Below are 12,021 nucleotides of genomic sequence, written 5' to 3'. Positions count from 1 at the left end.
ATAGATCAATTTGTTGATCGTCTTTGATTTAAATTGTATAAATGCAACACGAATGATTAAAATATCGATTTCGAATCGGAAAGGGCGAGGTTCCTAAATAATTCAGTGTCGGCCGTCGGCAACCAGTAGTTATGTTGAAGAATTTATTAAAGAAAGCGCAATTTCGCTAATTCATTAATTACGTAGGAACTTCGCGGATTTTAAAGAAAATTATCCATTTTGTTCGTAGTTAAGTTACATAGTTCTTATAGACTTTAATCTAAATGAATTTGTGACTGCACTTTTTAAAAGCTTTTCTGTAACCTTATTTAACATAATAACATTATTAAAGAACAAGTAACTCATAAAGTTCTTATATATTACTACCAAACGCGAAGTGATTGTACCTATGTGTTTTTTAAATTCTATATAATACTAATTCAGCATTCATTTTTTTTTAAAAGCTACATGTCCCACTGCTGGGCAAAAGACTCCCCACTGTTTTTCCATGTATTGTTGTCTCTGGTGTTTTCATTAATTAATTTTTATATTCATGTATTTTGTTTAAACGAAACTGTTTTATTTCTACTCCAAAATGTTGTATAGGTATGCTTCTTGTGCATCTATAAGCAATAATCTCTTATTCCGTTTGAGTAAGAGCACGTCACCGACGGGATTTTATTTTGCGTCACGAGCTCTCGGAATAATCGCAATAAAACGGTGATCCTACATTACCTATGCTACAAATGTGATATTTCATACAGAACATTAAGCGGGGCAGAATAGATATATAAACAAAAAACCGGTCAAATGCGAGTTGAACTCGCGTGAAGAGAGTTACGTACAATTTATAGAATTCCTATAGGTTTTCCTGTAATCTACAAGCAATTAACTATTATGTATTATTTTTCAAAAAAAGTTTTATATATCTTATCGCGGGGACACAAATAGGCGTGCAAAACTTTTTTAAATTTCCTAATTTACTTTAACATTGGATACTATATCTCACCAAATTTTATCTCATTAGAAGCAGTTTGGTTCATAAATTCGAAGCAAATTGACAGACGGATGAACAGATAGACGCACGATTGATCCTATAAGGGTTCCGTTTTTTCATTAGACTTTCAAGGCGTTTCAATATCTGCCAGGAGGTAAATAAAATGTAGTAACAACTCATCATTTTTCGATAGCCTGGCATCAGACATGAAATACTAGGGAACTCTTAGGAGTTCCGTTTCTGTATTTTCAGTTTTTTGTTGTATTTCATGAGCATGACCTATATACGAAGCGGGACATATTGTAGAAAAGTTAGTTAGTTCGTAAAAAATATACGTATTTCAATCAAGTATTATAGCATTCGCTGGACTGCCTGAAATTCATAAATTTCATATATTGTCTAATTGTATGTACAAAATTTGACTGTAAAAATATTGACAGTACTTCAATATTTTTACAGTCAAATTTTGTATATATACCAGTATGTATAGGTATTACCAGCGCGTGCCTTTAAAGCTACGCGAAACCTTCGAGATTAGGGAAAATAGAAGATACGAAAGTTACATTTAAAATTAGCGTTTTTAATTTGTTTATTTAGAGAAGATATGAGCGCAAAGATAGTGCAACTCGCGTGCAATTATCATGGTCAGCATATAGCGGTGGAGCCGAATACCCGCGTGTCTCCAAGGACCGACATTATGAACGTTACAAAGAAAAAATACAATAATTGTATTGCCCTATAATTGATGTTGCCCTATGAATTTATCAGAAACTCCCTTCAACCCCCTAAAGAAGAGGACTTTATACAAGATTACAAACACGTATTATAGAATAATAATATTTTGTTTTAACAACCTGTTATGAAAAATATTAATGATGATAAATCATTTTTGAAAATCAGTTATAAATAAGTATATTTATAACTGATTTTAATCCACTCACCTTTTAAAGTTAAAAAAGCATGTACCAACTCAAGAACAGAATTGAGGCTCGATAATATTGAAATCTTTGTTAGTAAACAAAGTGGCGCCCGCACGAAACTCGCATACCGACGAAAGAATAGCATTAACTTAATTATGATATTAGAACATATATCTAAACGTGATAGGTAAGTATACAACAAATTATCAGTAACCACAACCATAACTTAAAGCGGTTACTAAATTATTTTAAAGATAAGTAACGCGAAATTTGTGTGCTTAACAAAAAAAATTATATGATTATGATATATTTTTTACACTATTTATCAAATTGTTACTAAAAATCCTAATGATATTATCGTCATTGGCAGGTTTATGTATTGGTAAGCTTTAGTTGAAAAGATATAGACTAAAACAAAATATTTGAAGACCACGAAGCATCATAATCTCAAAGCTTAAAATCTTTCTAATCGCAAAAGCTTCCTTACAAGATCCTTCAACGAAATACCAATGTATGCAACTATAAAACTAAATAACACGAGCATCAGCTAACTTTAGTGATTGTACATGTGATACGTGTAGTCCGGATGATATGTGCGACGAGCGGTCGCCGCGAAGCGCGCTCGCTGACTACCGTAACTATCCGTATAACGCATCTTTAACGCCAACACAATATTTTCACATTTTTGTGAACCATACATAATCCATTTGCGATTTTATTATATTTATTAGTGAAAAAAAAATAGCCCAGTATTTAACTTAAAAACTTTAATCAAAATATTAATCATAAGTATTTTTAGATATCTGTTTCCTGCAATCGAAATAGATTAAAGATAATGAATAAGTTATTATACATTTCGGCCACTTTCGGCCATGGCTTACGATATAAATTTTAAACGCCAGTTTTAGTAATAGCTCAATCAACTAGGCCCAATAACAAGTTAACGTACAATAAATTAACAGGGAGAGTTGCACCGTCGAAAACGTTGATGGTTTTAACCGGCGCGCCGCTGACGTTTAGACAAAATGCTGCATTTTGCGTTTGTCTGCACACGTTAAAGTTAACGTCAAAGTTGACGGTGCAACCCATCCTAAGTGCTTTTTGTACTTTCACCCTTTTATAAATGACCCAGAGCATAACTATAAAAAAAGTTATAAATTTTTATTTTATAATGTAATGTAATTGTAAAAATTGTAATCTAAAAATATGATATTAAAACATACAATATTCGGGACATATCTTAATTATAATTGTGTATCACTGGAAAAGCTCGAAGCTTTTGGGGTCGGGGCGGACAGTTGAGTCACCGTAAAGCTCACGGCAACATCTGGAAGACTTTAAATTTTACGTCCGTTCAAATTTATACCGGCGAAGTGAACCAAATAATAAGGTCACTCGTTAGAGAAGATACTCGTAAAACGTTGCTTTTAGTCGTAAACAAAAATAAATTGATATTGATACACTACAAAAACGAGCGCCAACATAATTAATTTTCATTGCAGAGTTATCTTTAAGAACTTAACTGTTTACCGAAAATGAAGTTTAGTATGCGAGATTAATTAGTTAATGTTAATTAAAATTATGTTCATCAAATGTAATCTTGATGTAATGTAATCTTTGTAACGAAATATTAAAAAAAAATACAGCGAGCCTTCATGTACCAGCACTGGACTTCAAAACCAAATATAACTTATGAAACTGTGTTCAGGCCAAGTTTCCCATGATGGATCAGTTAAACATGATGGCGCTTCTAAAGTTTATGAACTTAATATACTTTCTACATGTTTACTAAATAAATCTTTCTTTAACAGACTGAACATTACTGTAATTAAATAGTTGAAATTTGTTTTCATTATTCATTTAATGAAAGTCACTCGTTCCGACTAATACTAGATATAACATCCTAGATAAACATATTCATTTCACCTTTAACTATAGAAAGTCACTCTACCACTAAAGATGAAACTTTACCACTCTACTACTACAGTTTGGTGAAGCTTTGTCTGATGTACTGATGCATCAAAATTAAATCTATTTAATCCATCCGTTTGGATTATTCCAATTGCTGTTCTCTTTGAGTGAGACGAAATATTGAGCAATGTACCGACAGCGGTACATTCGCTAAATGATGCAGGATAGTGGTTTGTTTACGGAAATCGTAATGCCAGGTGCCAGGCATACAGGCAATCGGCGAAGAATTTGCCGAATCTACTCGAATCCAACGTCATGGCTTGCTTTTTTTTATGATGATACAAGGGTCACATTAGTAGCCAGCAATATACGTTGTTTATCGTCTGAGTTCACGGAAGTTCGCTGAACCATAAAGTTAACAAAAGAAAATCCCATTAGGTTTTTATTCAAAGCTTGTGTTTCATCCGAAAAAAATTGAATTTCTGATAACCTACAAAAGATATGGACAAAGCAATTGAACCTGAAAGAGAAATAAAATTTGAATTAAATATGACGCTTAGTCAATTCAAAATTCCTACCGCCCAACAACATTGGCAACTAAGATTCTTCTTAATCCTTCCTCATCCTTCCGGTTGCAATATGGTCTGCGACGCTCCGAAACCCGAGGTCTGCATCTATACATACATATAATAAAACTGTAAGTGGGCTATGTTTGTTCGCGCAAAACGTAAAAACTATTACTGGATGGAATTTGATGCGCTTTTCTCAGTTGTATAGCGGATGGTCTAACTTAAAATCTTGTAGGTTTCATCTACAACAATAAGTTTGTTTATTTGTTTTTTTTGAAAAGAAGAATATTGTGCGTAAATACGAGTAAGTACTGAAATAAAGCTAAAATTGTAAAATTAATGGCAAACGAAGGGCGCGTCCTTCGATTCGATCAATCAATATAATCAAGGCGCGAGCCTTGATTATCACCAATAAATATCATTATAATTCAATCAATATTTATTCGATATCCATTATCCATTCGAATAATATCAGACACCTATTTGTTACGCATGGCTAATTTTCAAACTCGTGTGTGTATTCGCGTATGTAAAGCTAATTTCTCAAGTCTATTTCTAACTGAAGTTTTAACGTCATATCAAATCGATAAAAGATATAAAATGATGACCCATCTATCACGACTCGATTCCCATCGAGATTTTACGATCTTGAAGCAATATGTTTACGTGTTAGGTGTGTACTAATGCGTTTAACGACTATACTGCACTACTTGATATTTCACTGACACGCGATTGTTTACGCGAAAACGATGGTAAAAATATGCCCGAAGCGTGCCAACAGATGCTTTGGTGTTCAATAAAGTGATTATGTCATTTTTATTATCGTGAATCAACGCCGTTAAGAGTTGTTAAAAATTAAAAATATGAGTACACTCTATTATACTTAAAACCTCCATAAAATAAAGCAGATTTAAATTTTTACCATTCCCTTTCCCACCTATTGCGACATTAACCGAACTATTTCACCGGAAGGTGTAGGCCGTAGTCTCATAAAAATATTGTCTAACCGCCGGAAGTTTCCGGAAGCGGCTGTCCGCACCCACTTCCGGTAGATGCTGCTGCCATTTTACGCTTTTATTACCCGACTGCTGCACAGCATGGGTTATGTTTTTGAAAACCCATCTCCAAAGAATGTCGCGTGAAAAGCATAACCTTTTCCATGTCGAATCGAGTAAAAACTCAGACTATCCGTAAGGTTTTACCATTTTACAAACTTTTATTTAACTTGCAATCTCGTGTGGAATCTTGCAATTCAATTTTGAAGCAGAAATCTTCAACTGATTGAGCTGAAATTATGTACATAGGTACGTTTAATTTGGATGACAATGCATTATTATGATAAGCATAACCTGTGCACGCTGGAATGCCTACAGACGTGGGAACTTAACGGATTTCGGACTGTCACACATTGAATCTCTGATGTTAAGTATATTTGAAATTACATTTTTGTAAAAACTTATTGATACTCGTAGTTTTATTCGATTGATGTAGTTATGAAGCTTTGTCACATCTCTTTAAGAGTATAGTTTCAAAATAGGTATTTGTTAAGTTTGAGGTTAATTTTTAAAACACGTAAAACTGCAAGCATTTAAAACTTATATTGCAAAATCCTGCCAGCGATATATACGAAACGGCGACACATTTCACAGGTGGGCCCGTAATTGCAGTGATGGCTGCTGATAACGCAGCCGCGGGCTGGTCAGATGTCGTGTTTATTGTGTTCGTACAGGAAAATATAGAAAAACTGTGAGTAGGACTCGCGCGCGACGGGTTCTGTATTATTGTTTATGAAAACGAGCAAAAACTCACGATTATCCTATTTCTTTGGATTTGTTGCTATAGCGGCTACAGAAAAACATAATCTGTGAAAATCTGAACTATATTATAAATGCGAAAGTAAGTTTGTTTCTTTATTTGTTATCTCTTCACGCTCTATTTACTCAACCAATCTTTTTGAAATTTTGCATACATATAGCTTGAAGTATGGAGAAGAACATAGGGTACATTTCATCTCGGACGGTCATGATATACCACCTGATGACAGACGGACGAGGAGTGGAATCTTAGTAATAGAGTCCCGTCTTACACTTTGGGTACGGAACCCTAAAAACTAGCTGTAGGTATGCATTTCCGTGTAAATTTCAAAATGAAAGCAATAATACAAACAAAAGATGGTTCCCGCGGCTCCCACGGCAAAAAGTAGCTTATGCCACCGTCCAGTTCTCCAATTATCTTTGCGTGCTAATCCAATGCTCAGTTTTCACATAAAAGAAGGACAAACACACATCAGTTGCCGAATTATATTTGTTATAGAAAATACTCAAATCCGTTTCGGGTAAATCGAGTTTGCGCGCGAAAAATGGAATTTACTACAATATTTCGCATTCGTAGCGCTTCTGTAGCACGGTCCTAGCTCCTCCACGCCAATGCTAAATGCGGTTAGACTTGTACGGACGACGTGGAAAATGCAGTTGTTGTGAAATCATGTCATGAGTCCCGTAGGGTTTTTGGGTACATAAACCTTCTTATATTAAAAAGCAATGATGCATCTCAAAGGTTTTTATTAAACTCGATAATCAATTTAATTTTTAAATAGATTCTTGAAAATATGGAAATATTAACATGGATAAAGTATTTCTGGAAATATATACGAAGCGGAATCCGATTACTTTTAATTTTCTATTTCGTAGACCTTTGCATATAATAAAACAGAGACGACAAAATAAATCAAACACTTTGGACATGTAAGGTTTGTAATATTGAGAGAACTCTGTCCACATCAGAAATGGGATGGCACATATAATAATGATAAGTGAGTGTGTTAATAAAGGTCGTAGGCGCGGCACACGCACAGATTTCCGGGAAAAAACTCGTTTGCGTGCCTTTTATTCATGTATTAATGAATTATTATGAAAAATGTTGTTGCTAGCGTGTTATTTAGTTGATAAACCTATTTAGTTAAATAATAAAAATGAAATATTTTTGGCTGTGTGATTTAGTTTAGAGACTCTCAAATATTTTATACGGATAGATTACATGGATAAACAATGCAGATTACCTAACCTTCGCATTCAAAAAAACAAGTGTAACTTAATCTCATTGAACTTTAATGGTCAAGTCTTCTAATTTTCCTTAGAATGTACTATTTGGTACGGAGTGTCATGAAAATTTATTTCATTTGAAGCATTGATAACACGTCAAATAATATTGTACTCGCCATTAGACTGTACTCGAATGGCACCAATATATATGAGGGCTTCATCGAAAAATACCTTAACTTCAATAAACACCGAGCTGATCAGACTATTATACAAACCCCAGCAGGCATACTGGCGTAGTGCATCAGGCCATTATGAAACATAGTTATATTTTAATTTCCAACAATCCCCGATGGACGCAATTATTGTTAGCATAAATTTCAAGGCTTTTTCACAGTTTATTTGCAACTAGCTGCCGCCCGCGACATTGACCTTTTTTTTTAACGATAAGAGTCAAAATGCACTGGAATGGATGGCGTGGGTGGCTTGAATTTATTCGTAATAAATAAACATATAGATTTATAAATCATGGAATACTATAGTCATACAATTAAATATTATCGTCTTAATTTCCTAAAACCTACATATTATAGATACAATAAAAAAGTGTATTTTGAGACCTATCGGCGACCTAAATGCGTATATTGAATTTTGGGTAGAATTTATGTATATAGAACACCTTATTCCGTCTTCCCCCACTATTATATTGGTACGTAATCATATGTCAACAAACAATAAAACTGAGCTCACACTTTTTGGAAATGTCAGTGAACGCCCCGACATTTTTGCTACCAAAATGTCAGACGATCATTCTTTATATTTTGTCCATGGAATTAGTAGGTTCTCCGAAGTACTTATTAAATCAATGATTTTGTCCTAAATTATGTCATGAAACATCACAGTAATCTTTTGCAACGACATATAAAAATAGCTTGATTGAGTACAGAGACCAAATATCGCTATAATATGTATATTGCATTTTATCAAGAAAAATATTTTTGAGATAGATCAATACAAAAAAGCTTCAAGATTGACAAAATAATCAGGGCCGATCACAGAGTCGCTGCAATTTAATAATTTTGAAAAGATAATGTTATTTCAAAATGACTTGAAAGTGTTCAATTTTGTTCACTCAATGAAAAAGAAAATATTAATATTATGGCAAACGCTTATTTATCAATATTTCAATCAAACATCGATATTTAATTGAAATACAAAGTCTAAAATAATCAGTTTACCATTGAAAAAACTATATCGAATAAAATCGTACCTAAGCTGTCAGTAGCTATGTAGGACTGACGATGAAACCTTAGAGCAAGGCCACAGGGACGTGTAGTTTATGTTCGTGTATTGACGGTCCGGTAAAAGCTTCCTGTAGCTTGAAAGCTCCCGGACAATGTCCGGAGAGAAGGTTTTTATACGCTGACCCTACCTGCTGTCATACTCACTTATTCAACGATTTGGTAAAACGAAAATTCTACTGAATATAGCTTCTCTGCTCTTGATAACACATGCACCACAAATAGGTAGAAGTGAGCAATACTTGCTCTGTAGTAAAACTTTAATCTACAATAGTTTCCTAAGTAAACCAGATAAATAATAATATAGAGAAAAATCATACAAATTCGGATAGCCCTTAGCCTCAGCATAGTTCATAGTTCTTTATTGGTTAATTTTGGTGAACATTAGATCTTATTGTAACATTCCAAGTGCACAAATGAGCCTTGGAAGAGCGTTGAAATTGCATTGTAGTTATATGGGTAATATTAAAGCATTACATTATTTTATATCATTGTTAATTAATTCATATAATAATATAGGTACATATATGATAAACCAACTTCACAAATGATCATACATATCAAAAAGAGAAATTGAGTTTGTCTTTGAGGGTTGGGGGCCTAAAGTCTTTCACTTTAGGCCAAAATGATGCAATGTCAAAAAATGTTGTAGAAATCAAATCATACAAATAATTTAAGTCTAGACAGAATATATATAATTTTTTAAAATTCATTATTATCTAGAACAAGCTGTTGTCCCACAGAAAAAAATTAAACCCAACCCTCCAATTATCTCCACATTAAAAACTTTGAAAATAAGACCAAAATGCGCATCAATCCAATGCTCGGTATTGACGTGAAAGAAGAACAGACAAATACACTTTCAGATTATATCATTAGTATGGATAATGGATTGATAGCAGCATAGTTTTAAGTAGTAAGTGAGCAGAGGTCAGTAATTGACAGCTCGCCCGTGCCAAAGCAAATTAATTTAACTATATCTACAGTTTTACGGACATTTCGGGATACACGACCGCAGTAATCGTTATCACACTGTTGCGGCATTTTAAACCTTATAACTGTGGAGTTAAGACTAATTTTGTGAGGTTCAATCCTATGTACAGTCAACAAAGAACCATTACGTGCAATTTATATGCGTTTGTTCGTACGCGTTGTAATTTGTTGACAATGCCGTTGATAGGACCAGATAAAATCATCAAGGTGATTTTATTTCGTGTAATGAGAAGACGTAGAAAACACGTTAAAATAACCATTGAAAACCATTGAAATATATTTGTTTATGCTAATGAGCAAGCAAACAGGCATACGACTAAACAGATGGGCCGCCTGTAATGTAGTAAGGGTTTTAATGTAGTTCAATGTTTATAACAGAAGAATTGGCCAGACAAACAGACAAATAAACGCCCACGATTTTGCGACAAAACGAAGCCAGTATATACACACAGGCCGAAACCGGAAGCAGAAATCGCGGCAAAAGAATTAGGAACTGTCCAAACAATTGACTGTTTCGTGAACCAATTCTGCAGATTTCAATTAGTTTTGCGACTATTAATTTTAACTTGGTCGTGGTAGGTGCAGTCGAGGGTGTGCCGATCTAAATGGAGTTATGGATAGGAGTCACTGCCCGGCCGGCCTTATTATGTGAACAATTATGGATGACGAAGATCTTGCGAAGTGGAGAAGAAAACTGCTGAGAAAGAGGATCCATTGCACCATAACGTTAAGTATAAAGAAAAACACAGCAGTAAAGCAGCTCCAATTATGGTTGAAATTACCGCTCCAGTACCACAGGAATTAAAAAATATGGCAAAAAAAATTGACTAACTGCGTTCATCTATTTCAAACACACTGAATAAGATAAGTGATGTTTCATCTAAATTAAATAAATAATTTTGAATTTTTGAGTAGATTAATTGAGGACAACGACAGAGCGATCAGTGTGGCCACATACTGGTCGACACCCCTTAAATAGCCATTCCGACTGGACAAGAAGAATATGGTTAACGATGGTCTGGTCAAATACAGCAGTAAATAATCCAGTATTTAAAAAATCCATGGTATACGTATAGGTTTTTCCATTCCAATCGTTATCATGTCCAGTGAGCAACCTGCTTTATCTGTTCAATCAGTGTGGCAGACGCCGCCACGATTAATAGTTGCGCCGTGACTTTCCGTGCCATTTTTACGATCTAGCTTTGTATAGCCACAAAAGGTAGGCACGAGAGGTAGGTATGCTTCGCCAAATTATAAATATTTAGTTAAATCAAAAGTAAATAAAGACATAATAATGAAAAAGATATTACCTACACGCGCATTTATACCTTTTTATATTCCCATAAATTAAGCGCGAAAGTTTAAATTGGACATTTCTTTGAAAGAACTTAGAATAAAAATATATCTATTAGATCGTTACCATTGTCATAGTATTAGTATTAGCTGTTTGTGTCGTGGAAATTAAAAATAATAATAATTAGAAAGTTCATTTTACTTTCTAATTATTTTTATTTTTTATTTGTGACTCACTTGATCTCAATTGGTTGACAAACTGCAACAGAAACCGGGTGAAGCGATGTGTGCTCGGGAACGGTTCCAAACGGCGCCACCAACCACGAAGAGAACCTACTTAAAAAAATACAATAAGTTCAATATCAACTTCTTAATATAGATTTTTACATACCATCTTAAGTAGGATTGCATGATGAATTTACAACGTGAATGCAACCTACACAACGTCGTCGAAGTGAAGTTATCTACACCTACACGAAAAAAAAAACAATACAAGGAATTTCATGCGTCGTACGTACAGTCGACCACAGCATGTGAAATTGTCCTGCATGGCTCTATATGCGGTGGCAGTAGGGGCGAAATTGCAATGATATTGGATTAGCTCGATGTATTGTTAACTATTGAAATAACCTTCAGTTTTATTTTACGTTTGCAATCATTGGTGTAGAATATCTGTAGAGATGATGTTTGCAATAGAAAATTAGAATTTCAACATTCAACATAACGTTCATAAAAGCCCACTAGTTTCAATCCAAACAGACACTGCATATCTACGCTCGATAAAAATACAAATAAAGCAGATTCGAGCTAGTTCTCTAATATTATAAAAATTACCTGTTCCTCCGAGAGTGAAGTATCCCCCGTACCTCCAACATTCCGAACCACTCATTTTTAACACTCACATGAAATGAAAGTTATGAGGAAAGATGGAAACAGGAACATTGGCCAAATCTGTTTGTAAATGTAAACAAAACGCAGTGCGCGCTTCACTGTTCAGTTGGCACTACTCAAGAGTTCAGA

The 12,021-nt window shown here is 34.2% G+C and overlaps 1 protein-coding gene across 9 annotated transcripts in view; it reads right to left on the bottom strand.

Annotated features, from left to right (window-relative positions):
* ATP8A (ATPase 8A) overlaps positions 1-12,012 on the bottom strand; it is a 79,678-nt gene extending 67,666 nt beyond the window's left edge. For 8 of the 9 annotated variants that reach the window (XR_008404606.2, XM_053743645.2, XM_053743651.2 and 5 more), the window contains exons 1-2: positions 11,836-12,012; positions 11,239-11,337 (exon numbers count right to left, since the gene is read on the bottom strand). Coding sequence is in view for 8 of the 9 variants with exons in the window: in XM_053743645.2 (XP_053599620.1) it covers positions 11,239-11,337; positions 11,836-11,890 (154 nt within the window). In the remaining variant the exon portion in view is untranslated. The remainder of the gene's footprint in view (positions 1-11,238; positions 11,338-11,835) is intronic. The other variant, XM_053743646.2, reaches the window with a different exon arrangement.
* Positions 12,013-12,021: the final 9 nt, after the last annotated feature.

This window comes from Plodia interpunctella, chromosome 4 (genome assembly GCF_027563975.2).
Source record: "Plodia interpunctella isolate USDA-ARS_2022_Savannah chromosome 4, ilPloInte3.2, whole genome shotgun sequence".
Classification (NCBI taxonomy): Eukaryota; Metazoa; Arthropoda; class Insecta; order Lepidoptera; family Pyralidae; genus Plodia; species Plodia interpunctella.
The sequence above is the reverse complement of the archived record's forward strand: the minus strand, read 5'-3'. Positions and strand labels throughout refer to the sequence as shown.